We start from the raw sequence: 21,520 nt of genomic DNA, 5'->3' as shown, positions 1-21,520 counted from the left end.
CAAATATAATTAATTACTGTACTATCTACTATAATTAGATACAGTACTATTTAAGTTTTCCCAACCGTCGTGAGGAATATTTGGGGCCAAATAATTAAACGCGGTCAGAGAGCTAATCGGATCTGTGATGACCATGATGCACTGCCCGGCCCTCATCCACATCTTCCGTTTTACTATAAGAGCAAGTATAATAGCAGACTGTAAGCCAACTAAATGCTGAGGTGGAGGAGAGAGGGGAGAAGAGAGAGGAGAAGCGGGCTGTAAGCTTACAGCCGGCTTAGGCACAAGAACCAAGAAAGTCTGTGAGAGACAAATGGGTCATGTATTAACTGTAAAGAGCTAACTATTATATGAGTGGGCTGAGAGAAGGCTACAAGGAACATTACAGCCAGCAAGCCGGCTGTATTATTAGTCTTGCTCTAATTGAGTTTCGACCTTTTACTGTTGTGTTTATCATGTTTTGTTTTATCTCCAACAACTGGGGCAAACTTCTTTTTCTTCTTGACTTGGACACGTTTTATATACTCGAGGACACTTCTCTGGTTCTCCGCAAGCCAACCTTTCAGAAACTGGCTTAGCTGGTTTTGACTGCTAGTCTTCGTTATAGCCCACTAGTGGTGTAGAAGTAGAACTGTAGACTGCACAAGAGATGAGAGGGCTCTCATGCTCAGATTCACAAGGAACTAATTTTGGACGTGTTTAGCTGCACTTGTACCGATCTACCTCAATTCATATGTGCCAGTATGAATTAGGAAAAAAATTAAACTAACTTACATCTCAATCTATCTTAATACATATGAAGTGAGATGAATACGAATGCATGCGAACGAGCCCTGAGCGTACCATGCACGGGGCTAGCTGGCTTTTGCATTAATTGAAATTAAAGAACTTGCGTGCCCCAGAGCCAGCGTAGGTGAAATTTGAATAGTCTCATCTATCGTAGCCCTGGTTTAGTTGTAGGAATTTGGATTTTGGGTTATTGTAGCATGTTTGTTTTTATTTGGTAAATAGTGTTAAAACATGGACTAATTAGGCTTAAAACGTTCGTCTCGTAATTTTCCACCAAACTGTGCAATTAATTTTTTTTTTCGTCTACATTTAATGCTCCATGCACAGGCCGCAAACATTCGATGTGACAGGTACTGTAGCAACTTTTTGGAAGTTGGAATGGAACTAAACAAGGACGTACTTAACAGTTCATTTTTCGATTTGTGATCCATGGACGTTTTGTTTAATAATTATCCAAATATTAAACAATCTTTGAGGTGCAGTGTCCACATGGATGTATGAATGCACAACACCACTTTTATGTACGTTGAACTGACCCCAAGTCTAAAGTTGTCGTCGACCTTTACCTAATGTACAGCAGCGGTCGTCCTTTTTGGCCTGTTCGCTTGAGTTATAAGTTACGGCTGCGTTCGACTGACTGGTAGCCGGCTGGCTGGCTGGCCTCACGAAATTACTGTTTACGTCTTGTTAGAATAGTATTTTTCTCTTACAATAATTAATTGGAACAGTATTTTTCAGTCATACTGAACATACCCTATATTTTTTCAATCAATAAATAGTATTTTTTTCGAACAATAAATTAGTCAATGATACAACCATGTCTTATAAGCAAAACGGACAGTGACATAGTGTGTGTATAAATTAATCCTCTCTTGTTGTGGTGTGTGTGTACACACGGCCAATGCAACTCGATCTTGTTGTGTGTACACGTCCGTCTTGCAATGGCGGAAGCCGCCGTGGTGAGCTATGGGGAAGGCGTGGCGAAGGCCCTCGTCGGCAAGCTCGGGCAGCTGCTTAGCGACGAGTATCGGCTGCTCCGCGGCGTCCGCAGTGAGGTCATCCAGCTCAAGGATGAGGTGGCCATCATGAACGCCCTCCTCCGCATGCTCGCCGAGGCCGACGACGGGGCGGTCAGCCATTTCGTCCGGGAGTGGATGAAGCAGGTGCGCGAGCTCACCTACGACGCGGAGGACTGCATCGACCTCTTCGTGCGCCGCATCAGCGTGGGCTGCCGGCGCGCCGGCGCGCTGGCCGCGGCCCGGCATCTGCTCGCCACGCTCGCCGCGCGGCACCGCCTGGCCTCCGACATCCTGGCCCTCCGCTCCCGAGCGGTCGCCATCAGCGAGCGCCGCGCGAGGTACGGCGTGGACAGCCAGGCGCTGCGCCCCTCAGCCTACTTCGCCCACGTCGCCGTCACTGTCACTGCTGCGGCCAACGAACCTACTAGCAACGACAACCAGCTGCAGCTGGTCGGCATGGAGGGCCAGGTCAAGACCATGTCCGAGAGGCTTAAGCATCAGCTTGGCGACAAGATGGTCAAGGTCTTCTCCATCGTCGGCTTCGGTGGCCTCGGGAAGACGACCCTGGCCAAGCTGGTGTGCCGAAGGCTGGAGGAGGAGTTCACCTGCCAGGCAACCGTGTCCGTGTCTCAAGCGTTTGACGCAAGCAAGGACATGCCTGACCTGCTCAAGCGCATTCTTTACCAGGTCGTCAAAGTGAAGAATCACAAGGGCATCCAACAAGAGGCGGCCCTGGGTAACGTCGACTCCATGGACACGCCCACTTTGGCCAGCAATCTAAAACGCCATCTCAAGGACAAGAGGTCGGTGCTACTCCTCACTATAGAACCCCGTACGTTATTCCCCGTTCTTTCTTTTTAATATACACTAGCAAAATCATTTTTAGTCAAAGTTTTAAATCACCGGCTAAAGAGTTTAGCGGCACCGTTACCAAACAGCTATAGCTGCTAATCGCCCGCTATATCGTCGCTACGACGGTGCCCTGCTTTCCTTTTTTTTCATTTTTGCAATTGTATTTCATATAAAAAATGCTACCTTATCCCCTCCTGTGAAACAAGTCAATCTTTATCCGGTCAGCTGCTCACAACCATGGCAGCTCGTTCCCATCCAGGCACCAGGCCACCAGTTCCCAGCTTCCGGATACCTCTGCCCTCCCCCAACTTCTCCAAATTGAACGCACTGTCGGATGCCATTCCTTGGTCCCGTCCCACAACAGTGCATCTTGATGGCCAATTTCTTGCCAGGATGGAGTCCATACGAGCAGAAGCAGGGTGGCGGCCGGCGGATGCGTGGCCTCAGCTTAGAGGCAGGGTGCTAGACTGCTAGTATCAGGCCGCTTTGCTGGTGCTTCAGCGTGCCTCGAAGCCGACATCAAGCAGAGTGGTTGTTGCTGCAGCTCCGGACCTGGTGCGGCCCTGCCGCCCTGGGGATGGAGTTCCGGCAGCCACGGCGAACAGCGGGAAGGTCCCCGCTAGCTCCTGGTTTTGCTTCGATAGATGACAGGCAAAGAACAGTGAGGTGCGACGACGTTAGCGGCGCTAAATCATACCTTATTTAGCGGATTTCGCGGCTACATCCGGCTATTAGCGCCTCTCATTCTTTAGCACTAAAAGTCAACTATCCTAGCGGCAACCTTGTACAGCGGCGATCTCCGGAGATTTAAAACTTTGTTTTTAGTTTCATCTTGTGAGAACCATATCATTTTTTTCGTGTGGAATACACGCATGAGGTCTGTGGGGGATGGATTGAAACTCGTTACTTGAAACCTTGCGTAAGCCTACCTTACCGCCACGTCACACGTTCAATCGTAGAGTATATAGGATGCTTTCCTTTTGTGTTAATTTTCACGAACCATATATTGACTATTTCGGCCTCTAAACTATTTTAATAAAAACGTTTGTAGTGCAAAATTTTAGATCTAGTTGAACACTACAATTTTGGTTTTGGGACTCACCCCATTCGAAGTCGTTTGAAAAGCTAAAAAATCAATATATGACAACCCAAATTAAAGTCGTGATATTCTTAATGAATTTTAAATAAAAAAGTCATCAACTACAAAGTTGTAGATTTCTTCGAACTCTAAACTTTGATATTAAGTTTGTTATCATTCGATTTGATTTAAAACAATTATGATTTTTCTATTTTGCTGCATCTATTTTTAGAGGCGGTCCATATTTCCAGCACCTCTATAAACTGATTTCTGGACGGGTGGTGTTTCCATCCTCCTCTAGAAATGCCTCTATTACTAGAGTTGATTATTGAGAAGCCCAGCTGCCTCTTGAAATCGCATTTCTAGAGGTGGTTAATGTTGCCAACCACTATAAAAAACAACAGCATTCTTAGTGGTGGTTGACACAAGCTGTCTCTGGAAAAAAAAAATGCATGGACGCCTCTGAATATGGTTTCTGTGGCCGTGATGAACCAAATAGCCCAATCTACCTCGCCGGTGGCCTTGACTGTCCTTTGTAATTGGGTGAAAGGTCTGTATACTTGCTGCAAAACTTGGCAAGGTGAAAGGTCATCCGTCCTGCTGAAAAACTTGGCAAGGTGAAGGAATCCCGTGACCCTGAGAAAAATTGTTTTATAAAGTTAGAAGCCCGGCCTTGCCGGGAAAACAAACTAGCTAACGATGACTTTAAAAGGTTAAGACCACAAAAGTTAGCAGTCGATTGGTTTACCTACTGGTTGCTCAAGATTTTTTTTTTCCGTTCACTCCAGTTTGAGGTTAGTATAGGCCACTGTGGTCCTGTGAAAAGTTCACACCACGCGCCTGAAATTTCAAAAAGAAAAAAAAGGCGAAACCACCAGAGACCACATTCGAGTTATGGGTGAGGTTTAGCATTTAGTAGCTAATATATTATTAGCTAGATGCATCCAAACGGAGTCTAAATAAACTGAGCTGTGATAATTTGTTATGACAACCAATTTGCACTAAAAGCCACAGCTGTGATGATGTTAAGCCCCCTTTGACACGGCTCATCCAAAACGGCTTCACCGGTGAAGCCAAAGCCGGTGAAGCCAGAAAAACTGGCTTTTTCCGGCTTCTAGTTCATTTTAACCCCGGCTTACAAAACGGCTTCACGCTACAGTGCCTCGATTTACGCAAAATAGATGAAGCCGAAGCCGGTATAAGCCGTGCCAAAGAGTCCCTTAGTTTTATCACAATACAGCTTGTTTTAGATGAACCAGCTATGATGGAGCTGCGAAGCCCTGTTCTATTATACTGCACTTAACATTCAAGGGTTCAGAGAAACCAATATGACAAATGATGAAAGTTCTCAATCCACAACCTCATTCCTAACCTTCTCCACATTTCCAACGTACAATCGTTAACCAGGCAAACTTTTTTTCACCGTAGTCCGTATACGACGGTGAAGTTTAGTTTTAAATGTGCTGGTGCTGGTAGCAATAGCTACATTATTCTTATAGTAAGTGTTGTCTAATGCATCATATTCTCCTGCGAGAATATGTCTGCACCCCGAATTTCTTCCTTTATCTAAATAACACAGAAACAGTACCGACTTTTAAATGTAACATCTTTGTAAAAAAAACCATCAACTCACTCGAAAAAATTTGTAATGCAAAACAATTAAATGTGAAAAATATTAGTCACCAGCAGGTGTCTTGTTTGGAACAATTAGGATAACATATACATCAATTATCCCTCCGTCCTGTCATTCTAATGTATTGCCCATGTGCTCTAGTCGATCTTATGTAGCATCCTTCAACCTATGCTCTCAATCTCATTTGCATCTACAGAACATGGCTGGGTCCATGGTGAATACATAGCAGAGAGAAAGAGAGATACACAAATTAAACGTAGTTGTGAACTACAGTGAGGATGGCCTGCACCATTCACGCATGAAGTTACATACGATACTCAAATCTGTTGTCCTGACTCCTGAGGCTATTGGTGAGGGTTCAGGGTTGTGTCATTCAGTCGTTGATGACTTTCCAAATCTGTTGTGTCCTGACTCCTGAGCCACTAGCTGCACAAGCAACCCTACACTCAACACTGCTGATTATATTGTCACCTACTTTGAAGTACCTCATCGTTACTATATACTTTGAAGTACCCTACACTCAACTCCGCAAGCCAGTGGATGCGAAGAGGTTCCACTACACACCCAACCACCTAGTGGTTCTTCACTCGATCTGTGCATGCAACACAGCTGCTTGGCTGCCAAACACTTGATATCACTATGCTTTTTTATTTGGCATGAAGTCATCAATCCTGAATAATAGTGAACTCGCTCCCTTGAGTCCCGCTGTACATTATTCAAGCCTAGCTATATGCATGCCCCTGTTGGTATATATATAGATGTGCAAGAATAAAAATGGTAAGGGTATATGTGTCCTTTTGCATAAGAGATAACTGATGTTAGTGGCATGGAGATGAATGCAAAATATGAACGTCAAAGAACTACTCCCTCCGTCCCAAAATATCTGTCGCTTTCGCTTTTTGAGAAACAACTTTAATAAAATATATATTACAAAAATATTAATATTTATGGTACATAATTAGTATCATTGGAAAGATATTTGAATCTAGTTTTTTAATAAATTTATTTGGAGATACAAATATTGTACGTATTTTTTACAAATCGAGTCAAACTTATGGCACAGAAACCGGAAACGACAGATAATATGGGACAGAGGGAGTATGTCCTGTAATAATAAATTTACATGCATGCATGTAGGACTAGTTTTCAATTAATTGAAGAATTCATTTTTCTTATAATTAAGTATCAAAATTAATCAAAGGTTTGGAAAGTGACCGCCATTTTAACATCCATTGATGGCACACACTAGTGCAAGCACCCATAATAACTGCCGTCTAACAGACTAACACAAAGAATCACCTAGTTCCTAACAAGTCTATTACAAGGCACAGACGAGCAGTTGCACTTTCCAGCATGAACAACGACATTCCTCTCTATCTCTGTACTACCTGTACTAGCACTACTGGAAACCGACAATTTGCCGAGTGCCTGCGGCACTCGGCAAAACCCAAAATACACTCGGTAAAGGCTTTACCGAGTGCCGCACTCAGTCGGCAAAGAACCTGTCGGCAAAGGTTTCTTTGCCGAGTGCCACATATCGAGCACTCGGTAAAGCCTTTGCCGAGTGTCACATCAGCACTCGGCAAAAAAAAACCGACGTCAACTCTGACGGCCTCTTTGCCGAGTGCCACCCCAGCGGCACTCGGCAAAGAATTTTTTCTTTTTTTTATGAAAATTCTTTGCCGAGTGCCATACTCATGCACTCGGCAAAGAAATTTTTTCTTTTTTTAAAAAAAAAAATCTTTGCCGAGTGCCATGGCTCTGGCACTCGGCAAAGCTGGGAAATTGGATCTCTGCTTCCCAGCTTTGCCGAGTGCCATGGTCACGGCACTCTGCAAAGCCCTCTTTGCCGAGTGTGGCACTCGGCAAAGAGGAGAAAATGCTATTTTTTTTTGTTTTTTGCTTTCCATCAGCGTAAACAAAGAAATCACATATATATATCAACATACAGCATAGGATATATCACATACACATCCATATTCCATCACATACACATCCATAACCCATCACATACACATCCACCGTCCATAATACATCACATACAAATCCATTGTCCATAATCCATCATACATTCGCATCATCCATGACAATATCCATCACAGTATATATATGTCTCTAGTAGTAGTCCAACATAAGGCTAAGTCTAACACAAGTCCATGCAACGTGAAAAGAAACAAATAAACGGTACCTACTGCCAGCCTCCCCACCCGGAGTGTGAACTACCACCTTGAGGAGGGCCAGTTGTCCACCCGGCCTGTGGAGAAGGGCCACCTTGAGGAGTCGGGTTCGAACCTGTCGACTGTTGCTGCATAAAGGAGAAGCGAATTCATGAGTATCTACAGGAGGGCCGCACAAGCTAAAGGAATAAACAACCATCTATACTCACCGGAGTCCCTACAGGAGGAGGAGGAGCCACAACTGGAGCGAGCAGCGACTGGGGCACGACCACACCTGGCAAGGTCTGAAGGCTCGCCATGAAGCTGAACATGTCCTGCGGCATCTGTGTCTCGGCCGCCCTCTGGGTTTGTATAGCCTCCATCTCCAGCTGATGGGCCTCCGCCTGGACCGCCTGCTGGGCCTCCAACCTCCGCAAGTCGGCCTGCAATATTCCACCCGCAATGTTTAAACAATGCAAAGGCAAGGTAGATTTGTAAAAGCAATGAACGACGAATAAAACAGTACTAACCTGGAGTTCCGCCATCTGCTGCTGTGAGCTCTGCTGCCGAGAGCGTATGGGGAGGGAGGAGCTCGTGCTCCTTGCTTGAATCTCGGCGAGGATGGGAACAGAGGCGGAGTCGACTGTGTTGTCCGCCATCCAGTACCGGCCGTGCTGCATCCCTCCTCCCAGCCTCATCAGGAGGTCTGTGTCCAGGGGCTAGGTGGCCGGATCGAAGTCCTCCCCATGGCGCTCGCGGGCCACCGAGGTGTACTCGCTAAGCTTGCTGTGGACGCTCACGCTGGTGTACGTCTCGGGCCCGTCCGCTAGGTTGTAGGTGACTTCCGGGGCCGTCGCCTTGCCCTTGTGTGCCAAGGCGTACGCCATGAACTCGTTGCATTCCTGGCCTTAGTGCGCCTAGGACTGCGAGGAAAACACAAAGATGATTACAAGTAATGAGAATTGAGCGTTAGAATAAATAAATAAAGATGAAAAAACAAAAGAAGATTACCCATGTCCGGGCGTACGCGCTGAGGCTCCGGTTGCCTTGGTGGTGTGGCGCCCCACCCATCTACAGGCAGCAGTCCTGACGGATGTTGTGCTTCTCCGCCCACTCCTCTGAGAGCCACCTGTCCACAATGGTCTTCCAGCAGAGGCGGTGCCTGGCGCACCAATCAAGACATTGCTGCATGCCATCAAGTTATTGATATGTCAGAAGATGAAATGAAGCCTACCTATTCTTCATGGAAGGAGTCAGTATTAATGTTTCGTACTTACCAAGAGGTACTGCTCCTTGGTGAGCGTCCTGGTCCTGGCATCGGCCTTCCTCACCACCTGACCAAGGACGTCGGCACTGTAGTTGATGATGCACTGGAGCCACGTCTCGTGGTACAGGTCCGAGAGTCGGGACCTATAGACCTTGTCCTGCACTCATGCCGCCTGGTCCTCAAACCCTTCGTCGCACCTAAAGAAGTCCTGCATACAGACATCATGTATCGTTTCATTATTTCAAGAACGACCAATGAATGCATAGTATTGACCAATTTAGTGCGATGAAGACTCACCCAGAACTCGGCCTTGATCTGCGCCGCAACGGTGCCGAACTCGCTGTCCTCGGCGGCGTAGAAGTGGTCCCACGTCCAGGGCGGTGAAGTCACCGAGGCGTAGGTGGCCATGCCAGGGTAGTGCTGTCGAATCAGAAGGCCCAGGGTGCCATTGATGCGCCGGCCCGTTCCGGACACAACTTCCCAGTTGCTGCAAGAGTCATTAAGAAGAATTGTTAGTCTCCAGTTCGATTTTCAACATGTCATATGAAATAGTAGTGAAATAATACTTACTTGCCGCCGCTGGGTCGAATCACCAGGCGCCGGTGAAGTGGGATCGGCCGCGCCGGGAGCTGCGAGGGTCCGCGCAAGTAGACTCCCGACGAGGTAGAGCCAGAGGCAGTGCTAGTGGAACCCCCTGGTGTCGCTATCGCCGCCTCCCCGTGGTCTGACGAGTCAGAGGAAGTGCCACCCCCTCCTATGTGCAGGCCCACTGCCTGGTCGTCCTCGTCCACCAACGGGGTGGCAGCCGGCTGCACCCTCGTCCTTGGACGGCCGCGGGGGTGGCCGCTCCTCGTCCTCCTCGTCGGCTGCTCCGGCAAGGGGTCCTCCTCAACGTGGGGTGGTGAGCGCTCCCTCATGTAGAGGGAGTTGACCCCCCGACGGGTCTGCCTTCCACCCGGCATTTTGTCGAGTGCCTACAATTTCAAAGAGTAAACCAATTAGCACAGTTAAATTACAAGTACTTATAAAGGGATGCAAAATGAACGAAACATAATTGCAATAATAATAATAATAATAATAATATAGTATTACATGAATTAGAAATATTCTTCACGATTGGCAGCGGCTGGATCATAGGAGTCGTCATCACTATCAATATTGTCGAGTAAATCGGGCTCATCTCCATCGTTGTCATCATTGTCATCGCCTAACTGTAATCGCTCAAGCATTTGTAAGTCCTTAGCATTTTGCACCTCTTCTCCGTCGTCCTCATCTCCATCGTCCTGATCAATGTCATTGTCTACTTCCATGCCCATCAGCAAAAACATGTCTATGTCAAACCTCCCTTCTAGCCCTCTGGTTGATAGAACTCCCGTGTGTTTGGGTCAAAGTTGTAATCCTCATCGTTTGGGACAGGTAGTTTACCGTGCGGCGATACCAACTGCACAAGGTACCAACCGATAAGATTGAGGTCTTTTTGGCACGCCCATGGGAGATAATAAACTTGCGTGGCCTGTCGAGCCACAATATAGACATCCTCTCCTTGATAGACAGAATCCTATCGAATTTCGACTTGTCTAATCTCAGGGGCTGTTCTCATGACATTAGGATCGAACCAATGTCATTTGAATACGACTTGATTAGGAGCTTTGCGACACTCAAAATTGAGCTCGTATATTTCTTCTACTATGCCGTAGTAGTCGCGCTCATCGGTGCCGGGCGTACAAACTCCGGTATTCATGGTTTTCCGATTGGGCCGACTCCGCTCGTAGTTTCTTGTGTGAAAGCGATAGCCATTCACATCATAAACGGTGAATGACTTGACCTTGTAGGTGAAGCCTTTGGCGAGCCCTTTCAACTTAGCATCCATTTCCGCATCCTTGCGGGCCTGCAAGGTGAGGCCAGATAGATCGTTACATTACTCGCTCGTAGGAGCAAAGTGGGATGTCAAAGATTGAGCGAGGTAAATTGGACGGTACCTTCGTATCGAACCAGGATATGAAATCGGGCACACCATCTTTGAGAAGACTATCTTCTTCTTGAGGGAAGGAGCCCTATTCCCTCTCCAGTATTTTTTCAGAAATTCCCTGAAAAAACAAGATATAAGGGGGTTCGATAGATGGAGGATAGTGACAAGGGAGTATGTAACAAGCTCATTGAGAACTTACTGCACATAAGGCTTCACTTCGTCAAGGTTCAACAACACATACAGCATGATAGTGCGCCACTCATCATGCTACAAGGTCTTGGTGCCCGATGCGCTTGCCTTTCTGAGTTGCCCTTTGAAAAGGCTGAGGTTCGATGAACTCTCGTCCGTGTTGTAATGAGGGGGACGATTGTGCACGCTGGGAAGGCCATCCTTATAGTATGTTGTTGTGAAGTTTGACACCTCCTCCAGAATGAATGCCTCTGCCACAGAAGCCTCAATTTTGGCTTTATTTCTACACTTTTTCCAAAGAATCTTTAGACATCTCTCAATTGTATAGCACCAACGGGCCTGCACGGGCCCCCCCATTCGTGCCTCGTACGGTAGGTGCAAAATCAGATGCTGCATCGCCAGGAAGAAGCCGGGTGGGAAGATCTTCTCCAACTTGCAGAGCAACATAGGTGCCACTTTCTCCAAGTCATCAATCACGCCCCGAGATAACTCCTTGGCACAAAGCTGGCGGAAGAAATAGCTCAACTCTGTCAGCACGCGCCACACATGCTCAGGGACGTATCCCCGGGTCATCGCAGGAAGGAGCCGCTCAATCCATATGTGGTAGTCATGACTCTTCATCCCTAAGACTCGCATAGTGGACAAGTTCACTCCCCTACTCAAATTCGCCGCATGCCCATCAGGGAACATTAACGTCTGGATCTACTGCAGTACTTCCTTCCTTTGGTCCTTTTTCAAGACGAAATCGACCGGAGTCCTTCTCCATTTCTTGTCGGGCGCAGGAGGCTTCATCACTTGCTTTGGCCTATCGCACATCGTTGTCAAGTCTAGTCTAGCCTTAACGTTGTCCTTTGACTTATCAGGAATGTCCATGAGTGTTGCAAAAAGCGCCTCGGCGATATTCTTTTCTATGTGCATTACATCAATGTTGTGTGGAACAAGAAGGTCATTGAAATAGGGGAGCCTAGTCAAGCCCAATTTATGAGTCCACTGGTGTTCCTCACCATATCCAATAAAACCACCTTTCTCTTTATCATCTTTGAGAGCCTCTATCTCAGCACGGACCTCGGCACCGGTCATCATCTGAGGTGTAGGGTCGGTGACTTGAACCCCTTTCCTGAAGTTCTTGATGTCTCGTCTGAATGGATGGTCAAGAGGGAGGAATTGGCGATGTTGGTCAAACGAAGAAAACTTGCCACCCCTCTTCAGCCAAGTGAACCTCACAACTGTCTTGCATATTAGGCATGGGAACTTCCCGTGAACACACCACGCGCAGAATATGCCATACGCCAAGAAGTCATGCAGGGAGTAGTGGTACCACACATGCATTGTGAAGTTCTTCTTTGTAGCTCGGTCGTATGTCAGTACCCCCTTTTCCCAAGCAAGGATCAATTCATCAATGAGAGGCTCCATGAACAAACCCATCTTGTTCCCCGGGTGTCCAGGAATTATCAGTGACAAGAATACGTTCTTGGGTTGAAACATGACGCCGGGGGGGAGATTGAGGGGGATCACAAACATGGGCCAACAAGTGTATGGGGCCGCCAGCAATCCATAGGGGTTGAACCCATCTGTTGCCAGCGCTACACGTACATTCCAAGCCTCCTCAGCTTTACCATGATGTATGCCATCGAAATGGGTCCATGCATCGCCATCCGATGGGTGTACCATCTTGTCAGCATTGTATCTTTTGCCATGTTTGTGCCATGTCATCTGTTTCGCAGACTCCTCTGCCATGTACAGCCGTTGGATCCTCGGTATGATAGGAAGGTACCGTAGGACCTTCGCAGGGATACCAAGCTGTTCCTTCTTGCCATCACTAGTGTCGACCTCCAGATACCTAGAGGATTTGCACTTTGGACAGTGCGTTGCTTTCTCGTGATCTTTCCTAAATAGGACGCAACCATTCGGACAAGCATGGATGTGTTCATACGGCATCTTAAGGGCACGAAGAAGTTTCTATGACTCGTACAAGTTCTTCGGCAGAATGTGACCCTCCGGAAGCAGGGATCCAACAACTGCCAACATACCATCGAAGTTGTCTCGACTCATGCTACACTGCGACTTGAACGCCATTAAGCGTCCAATGGCATCCAGTTGCAAAACCATTGTCTTTTTATGAAGGGGCTTCTGTGCCAAAGACAGCATATCGTAGTACGCCTTTGCGGATTCCTCTGGCTCGTCCTCTAATCCTTCACCGAACCGTGCCTCCTGAAAGTCATCCATCCAGTCTGCTACCCCCGCATCTCCATCAAAAGCCTCGTGGCGTGGTCTCACCACCTCCTCTCTAATACGATCGGCTTCACCATGGTGGATCTAGCAGGTATAGTTTGGCGTGAATCCATACTTGCAAAGATCTTCCCCCACGTTCTTCCTATTCTTTCTTACACGGTTGTCACATTTGCTGCAGGGACACGGCATCCGACTCGACCCTCTAGCAGCCTCGCCAAATGAATGCTCCAAGAAAGCATTAGTCTTAGTCATCCATTCTGGGGTCATACTTGCGTGGCCCGTGTACATCCAATCACGGTTCTCCATCCTCTGGCATATACATATGTAAGCGAGTAATATAACTAGCAATTGCATCTGCACGGCGTTCCTACCATCTAATAGGTGAGGATATGTCTTAATCCCACCCACGGATGCGTAGATGAGGTCAGTTTCAATGCTCCGCTCCTATCCAAGACAGAATTTCAGCAGCACCTCCCCACTGTTCTCCCGATACACGTCCTGCAAGGGAGAGTGTGTATCCGGAGAACAACAGGGAGGTGATGCCGAAAGTCTGTCTCGAACCGGAGCGAACCATGGAAACTAACCTCATCTACGCATCCGCGGGCTGTCCAAAATACGTGGACAATCCGAAAGAGATACGGTCGCAGATATGCAAAGATCTGCATACCTCCGACCATATCTCTTTCGAACGGGAGACGCCTAACTGGGCTACGTGACCATATAAAACATGCATGCAAAGGAGGAGGGGGTTATACCTAGGGTGGCGGTGGAGTCAGGCTAGCGAGGCAGTGGCGTGTCGGTGCAGTGGCGAGGCGTTGCGGTGCAGGCAGACCAGCAGCACCGACGAAGACGATCGGGGTCGCCGAGTCCCTCCCACGGGTCCTTCTCCTACATAAAAATGCAATAGGTTAGAATCCATTGAAAATTTCGGCAGCACCTCCCCTGCACAGGGAGGTTTCCAAAACCTGCAAGAAACATAGGCGCAATGGCCAACAACCACATATATACCAAACATAGGCACGAAGGCCAACAAACATATATATACCAAGACGAGCCATGTACTTTAGTTCTCTTTCCATTCAGATGAAAGTATCGAAGTAGTACAACAACAAGTACTACTACCACTACAACTACTACCAACACTAACACTACTACTACTAACACTACTACTATCACTACTTACTACTAACAATACTACTAACACTACTAACTACTAACTACTACTACTTACTAACTACTACTAACACTACTAAGTACTACTACTAACTACTACAGGTGTAGGGCATACCTTCACGACGAGAATGGCAGCGACGAGGGTCGGCAATGATGGCGGGGACGACCGCAGCGGCATGAGGGTCGACGGGCCTAGGCCGGCACCTTGTCGAGTTGTCGAGTTGTCGCCGTATCGTATGCGTATGCCGTGGAAAAAATTTGAAAAAGTTTCGAGCACGTTGTCACGTACGATGCTCACAAACCAGGACATCTCCACAGAGATGTCCTGGTTTGTGAGCATCGTACGTGACAACGTGCTCGAAACTTTTTCAAATTTTTTCCACGGCATACGCATACGATACGGCGACAACTCGACAAGTTTCACGATTTTCGGAATTCGTTCGCATTTTATACAATTAAAAAACCACTCCCACGCAAGTTGGCGGCGTTGCCCGTGAGCACGTTGATCGAAATTTCGAGACAGTTCCTGGATTTAGCCTAAATTTACACTAAGAAACAAGGATAACATTTTTTGAACGAATGTAATCCATTATTCGATGCACCTGCAGTTCAAACTTACATTTTTTGAAAAAATTCAACAAAACAAAATAAACTATAGAAATATGCCAAAAGGCAATGAAAATGTCCCAAATTTAAACATGTTGTTTGTGGTAGCGTACTAAAGCTTCAAAAAAATTTGTGGTAAAAAACCAAAAAAAAATTATTTTGCCGAGTGCCAAGTTTTGGCACTCAGCAAAATAAATTCTTTGCCGAGTGCCAAACGGGGGGCACTCGGCAAAGAGGACGCCGCTTGATGCCGTTAAGCCCTACCAATCTTTGCCGAGTGCAGGTCTTTGCCGAGTGCCAGGCACTCGGCAAAGGCCTCTTTGCCGAGTGTCATATTTTGCCGAGTGCGGCGCTCGGCAAAGCAGGTCTTTGCCGAGTGCCCGAAATTTGGCACTCGGCAAAGATTTTTGCACTTGGCAAATCACGTGTTTCCCGTAGTGTAGCACACAGCTTGAAGAGTTACTTATAGTTGAACATGTGCATATATTGTCTCTATATTATTTTTCTTTGTTGCTAACCCATGTGTCATCTATTCTAACCAATGCAAATCAGGTACCTAATTGTGATCGATGATGTCTGGACCATACCAGCTTGGGATGCTGTCCGATCGGAGCTGCCAGAGAACAACCTCAACAGCAGGATTATTGTGACTACTCGGATGGAAGGTGTGGCCAAAGCATGCAGCCCACCGAGCGGCGGCGGCGGCGGCGGCGGGGAAGACGACAGTAATATCCACAAAATGAAGCCCCTCGATACTGGGGACTCCCAGAAACTCTTTGTAGGCAGAGTATTCGGCCTCAATGCCACCTGCCCTGTTGGGCTTAAAGAAAAAATGGACCTCATACTGAAGAAATGTGGCGGGCTGCCTCTCGCGATCGTCAGCATCGCCAGCCTCCTGTCGAGCTACAGATCTCCAGGGAGCATAGATATGTGGGAGAGAATCCACAGCTCGATCGGCTCGCAGCTGGAGAGCAACCCTACCCTCGAAGGGATGAGGCAGGTCATCACTCTCAGCTACAACCACCTGCCTCACCATCTCAAGGCTTGCATGATGTACCTCGGCATCTTCCCAGAGGATTACTTGATCAAGAAGAAGCGGTTGATGTACAGATGGGTCGCCGAGGGTTTGGTCGCCCAGAAGAGGGGGCTCACGTTGCTGGAGGTGGCGGAGGCCTACTTCGAGGAACTTATGGGCAGGAACATGATTGACCCCACCAACATCCGCTCCGATGGAGCCATAAGGGCTTGCCGCGTCCACGACATGATGCTGGAGGTCGTCGTCTCCAAGTCCCTTGAGGAGAACTTCGTCACCCTGGTGGGAGGCCAGTCTGGAGGGGCAATACTGCATGACACTGTTCGTCGCATCTCCATCCATGGTGATGACGACGACGACAACGCACCTAGCACCAACGTCCAAGGGATGGACGTGAAGCACATCCGTTCCATGAGCACGTTTCGAGCTGATGGGCGCCATCACAAGCTGCTCGACCGGCTAGCCGAGTTCACCCTCCTCAGGGTGCTGGACCTGGAAGGCTGCAAGTACGTAAAAAACCACCACATGAAACATATCTGTGCCTTGTTCCTTCTCAGGTTCCTCAGCCTAAGGTACACGGATGTCAGCATCATGCCCGGTCAAATTGACAAGCTACGGCATCTGCAGACGCTCAACCTATATGGCACAAATATCCCGGAGCTGCCGCAGTCCGTGACGAACCTGGAAGCACTTGAATACCTCTACTTCACCAACAAGAATGCATGGGACACTCTCTGGAGGCTGCCAAGGGGACTTGGCAAGATGAAGGCGTTACGCCTTGCGCGTAAGGTGGACCTCATCGACGATGATCAGGTCGCCCGAGAGATAGGCGAACTGGCTCAGCTTCGAGACATCGAATTCGTCCTGTGCTGCCATGACCAACAGGTTCTTAAACACCTTGCAGATTCACTGAGCAGGTTAAAATCCCTCCGGACGCTCAAAGTCGCCGACCATGACTACGAGTCAGCCAAGGCAAACTTCCTCCTTGATTTAGAAGAACCACCACCGCTTCTCCAGTCCCTAAGGATCTCTGGTATCATGGCAAGATTGCCCGACTGGTTTGAGTCGCACAAGCACTTGGCCACAGTAAAACTCTGCTACCTACATCTTCATGCTGACCAATTATACCCTGTCTTGTACAAGCTGCCAAACCTTACGAGAATTCACATTGAATGGGGAACGTGCATAGATCCTGAGCTGGCTGCAAGGGCCGACTACAAATTTCGTGCACTCAGGGACCTGAGGGTGACCCCTAGCCGTGATGACAATCCAGTAGTCATCAAATTTGAGCAAGAGTCCATGGAAAGGCTTGAGAAGCTCACGGTCCAGTTTGGTACCCACAACAGGAGTCTTCTGGGCTTTGAGAACTTGAAAAGCCTTAAGGAGGTTACGTTCAAGGGTGCAGAAGATAATCAGGCACTGCATAAGACAGTGAGAGAGGTAAAGGCTTGGAGCAGCAAGAGGCTGCCTAATAGTAATTCTGATGAGATCAAGGTTATAGTGCAGTACGAGTGATCAGATAGAGCATTACATTGCGACTTGAGACTTTCTCTCTTCGCCCTAAAATCTTTTTGCTGGTCTTATTTAGAGGGCACACATTGGCTCCACTCCTTGAGTCAGTTGCAGTGCAGTGATGCTGCTAAGTCGCCCATCGCACATGCGTGCTCTACGCCTCTACCTTAGAGTTGGTGTCAATAATGCAATTTTCGCTCCTCATGGATGGCATTTCGCTTTTATATTGTTCTGTGAACTTTCAATTAAGTGGTTGTATGAATGTTTGAGTGTGCAACTTTTATGTAACAAGTGGCTTGATTCTTTTATTTTGAGGATGAAGCCTAATTATATTATTTCCATTATCTAAAAAAGTTTAGAATTGTCATTGCTATATATGGATTTGTTAAAACTATTACATTTTCTTCTCCTCCACCTTACGGTGTTATCTGCAAGAAATTCCACCCCTTTTCTGGTTACGTGCCTATGCACTACCGGACTCAGGGCACTCGGCAAAACCCAATTTGCACTCGGCAAAGGCCACTCGGCAAAAAATGGGCCGGTAAAGGTATTTTTACCGAGTGTCTTTTGTCGGCAAAGTTGGAACCGAAAAAACCCCGAAAAAATGGAATTTTTTTTAATCGGTGGAGGCCCCCACCGGCCAGCGCCCGCCCATCTCCGGCATTTTTCTGGCCCGGCATTTTTTTTGTGGGTACGAGGCCGGCGGGATTCAAACCAATGACCTCTCCCTCGCGCGTCCCCTCCTCTAACCACTGCACCACACTCGGTTTATGTAATTAATAAAATTATTACATAAATCGCGCAAAATTCGCAGCAATGCGGCCGACGGGATTCGAACTCGCGACCTCCCCCTGCGCGCGAACCTCCTCTACCACTACACCACACTATCACGTGTGTCTGGATTCCGTTTTAGTTCCTAACATATTATACTAAACCGAGTGTAAATTACTTGTTTGAGGCCCTAAACGAATTCAAATAAAAAAGTTGTAAACTACAAAGTTTCATAACTTTTCGAGATCTACACTTTTAGTTTAGCAAGTTTTTCCATCCGAGGTCGTTTACAAAATTTGAATTTCAAAATTTTAAAATTCAAAGGTAGTTTTGCATGACAAGATGATTTCAAATCAAAAAGTTGCCAACTACAATGTTTCATAACTTTTCGAGATCTACAGAGTTTATTTTGGTTGTTTTTCCATCCAAGGTCGTTTGAAAAGTTTGAATTTTAAAATTTTGAAATTCAAACACAGTTTTGCATGACAAGATGATTTCAAATCAAAAAGTTGCCAACTACAATGTTTCATAACTTTTTGAGATATACAAAGTTTATTTTGGTTGTTTAGTCATCTGTTCATCCGACATGGTCGTTCTAACATTGTTCACAAATCTTATATATCTCTCTTGTAGTTTCGTAAACTACAAGAGAGATATGTTAGATTTGTGAACAAATTTACTTTCACTTTGTCATATGAAGAAAAGACTAAAACAAACACTATACATCTTGATGAGTTATACAACTTTGTAGTTGAAAACTTTTTCATTTGAATTAATTTACTGCTTCAAAATGTGCTTTGAAATTTTCTTTGCCGAGTGTAAAAAAAACACTCGGCAAAGAGCTTCTTTGCCGAGTGTCAAAAAAACACTCGACAAAAAAGCTTCTTTGCCGAGTGTCAAAACAAACACTCGGCAAAGAGCTTCTTTGCCGAGTGTTTTTTTTCCGCACTCGCCCGAAAAGAAACACTCAGCAATCCACTTGGCACTCGACAAATAGCCGGTCTCCGGTAGTGATGCTGTTTGATTTTTTTTCCCATATGTGCCACCCCCGAATTTCACTATGCTAATTAATAAAATTACATAAATCCAATCCGCATTGGTGGCACATATGGGGTAAAAATCAAACAGCATCACTACCGGAGATCGGCTCTTTGCCGAGTGCCAAGTGGATTGCCGAGTGTTTCTTTTCAGGCGAGTGCGAAAAAAAACACTCGGCAAAGAAGCTCTTTGCCGAGTGTTTTTTTTGACACTCGGCAAAGAAACTTTTTTGTCGAGTGTTTTTTTGACACTCGGCAAAGAAGCTCTTTGCCGAGTGTTTTTTTACACTCGGCAAAGAAAATTTCAAAGCACATTTTGAAGCAGTAAATTAATTTAAATGAAAAAGTTTTCAACTACAAAGTTGTATAACTCATCAAGATGTACAATGTTTGTTTTGGTCTTTTCTTCATATGACAAAGTGAAAGTAAATTTGTTCACAAATCTAACATATCTCTCTTGTAGTTTATGAAACTACAAGAGTTTATGAAACTACAAGAGAGATATATAAGATTTGTGAACAATGTTAGAACGACCATGTCGGATGAACAGATGACTAAACAACCAAAATAAACTTTGTATATCTCGAAAAGTTATGAAACATTGTAGTTGGCAACTTTTTGATTTGAAATCATCTTGTCATGCAAAACTGTGTTTGAATTTCAAAAATTTTAAATTCGAACTTTTTAAACAACCTCGGATGGAAAAACAACCAAAATAAACTCTATAGATCTCGAAAAGTTATGAAACATTGTAGTTGGCAATTTTTTGATTTGAAATCATCTTGTCATGCAAAACTACGTTTGAATTTCAAAATTTTGAAATTCAAATTTTGTAAACGACCTCGGATGAAAAAACTTCCTAAACTAAAAGTGTAGATCTCGAAAAATTATGAAACTTTGTAGTTTACAACTTTTTTATTTGAATTCATTTAGGGCCTCAAACAAGTAATTTACACTTGGTTTAGTATAATATGTTAGGAACTAAAACGGAATCTAGAAACAAGTGACAGTGTGGTGTAGTGGTAGAGGAGGTTCGTGCGCAGGGGAGGTCGCGAGTTCGAATCCCGTCGGCCGCGTTGCTGCGAATTTTGCGCGAAAATGCCGGAGATGGGCGGACGCTGGCCGGTGGGGGCCTCCACCGATTAAAAAAAATTTCCATTTTTTTTCCATTTTTTCACCATTTTTTTGGGGTTTTTTTCAGTTCCAACTTTGCCGAGTGTCGGGCACTCGACAAAGGCTTTGCCGAGTGCCCGATAAAAAACACTCGGCAAAGACACCTTTGCCGACCCATTTTTTGCCGAGTGTCCTTTGCCGAGTGTAGCACTCAGCAAAGCCTTTGCCGAGTGCAAATTAGGTTTTGCTGAGTGCCCCTGGCACTCGGCAAAGCCACTGAGTCCGGTAGTGATTGGATCTAGAATAACTCAGCATAAATGAGTGGTTATCTGGTGCACCTACTGTAAAGTTGAGAAAGCCAGAAGGTAAGCCACACACTTATTTGCTGAACTGTGACAAGGCATATGGAGACGCAGACCGGCTTATCTGGAGCATTGGCTATGTTGACCAAAGCTATACTAGTGAAAAAGATAATGGAAGGAATTAATAGATTGTTTCTTTTATTCTTCCGTGCCTATAAGTAATTTGGGATGTACTATGCCTTGTCTTAATATGATCCCCCCTTACTTTGGGGGAAAAAATGTTGTAATGCATCATATGTATACATGGTCGTGCTTGTGTATAGTTGAGTGTTAACCGTAGTTGTGTCCACAAGCTACCAAAGATATTGTTTGCTGCAGGTAGTTTAAGAATTCTTTGTAGTCGATGATGTAGACAAACCCTGATTCGATGTATTGAAGACTCTTATTTACTACACAAAATACCATAAGAAGAAGCAACTTACCATGGCTCCGTTGGATGCACGTCCATTGAAACCAAGTAACTCTTCCTATCAATGGTGCATATAATCTAAAGAAACCGAAGAATTTCCATTGCCGAGGCGGGTGTCAAGTGCGAGGTCACGGCGGAGGAAAAAACAGAGGACCCCGTTCCAACGCCGGTGACCACCCGGTCCCGTCGTCCACCCCCCCCCCCCCCCCCCCCCCGCTCCAATGCCGGTGACCACCCGGTCCCGCCGTCCACCCCATCGGCGCTGGTGACCTCCTGGCCCCGGCGCGGCCTCGTCGGCGCGCCTCGTCCTGGTGCGGCCC

The 21,520-nt window shown here is 46.4% G+C and overlaps 1 protein-coding gene across 1 annotated transcript; it reads left to right on the top strand.

Annotated features, from left to right (window-relative positions):
* The first annotated feature begins 1,704 nt into the window (after positions 1-1,704).
* On the top strand, positions 1,705-17,808 carry LOC136505900 (disease resistance protein Pik-2-like). The gene is made up of 2 exons (XM_066501027.1): positions 1,705-2,611; positions 15,516-17,808. Exons 1-2 carry the CDS (start codon positions 1,731-1,733, stop codon positions 17,509-17,511), a joined length of 2,877 nt encoding a protein of 958 aa, XP_066357124.1. The 5' UTR covers positions 1,705-1,730; the 3' UTR covers positions 17,512-17,808.
* The last annotated feature ends 3,712 nt before the right edge of the window (positions 17,809-21,520 follow it).

The sequence above is a fragment of the Miscanthus floridulus genome, chromosome 14 (genome assembly GCF_019320115.1).
Source record: "Miscanthus floridulus cultivar M001 chromosome 14, ASM1932011v1, whole genome shotgun sequence".
In the NCBI taxonomy this organism is placed as follows: Eukaryota; Viridiplantae; Streptophyta; class Magnoliopsida; order Poales; family Poaceae; genus Miscanthus; species Miscanthus floridulus.
Note: the sequence above shows the minus strand (reverse complement) of the source record. Positions and strands in the feature narration are given on the sequence as shown.

Bases quoted from the DNA above. Each gene is read 5' to 3' on its own strand.
- LOC136505900 (XM_066501027.1), top strand. From the start codon at position 1,731: ATGGCGGAAGCCGCCGTGGTGAGCTATGGGGAAGGCGTGGCGAAGGCC. The intron at 2,612-15,515 runs GTCGGTGCTACT...AATGCAAATCAG, and splicing joins CGCCATCTCAAGGACAAGAG to GTACCTAATTGTGATCGATG.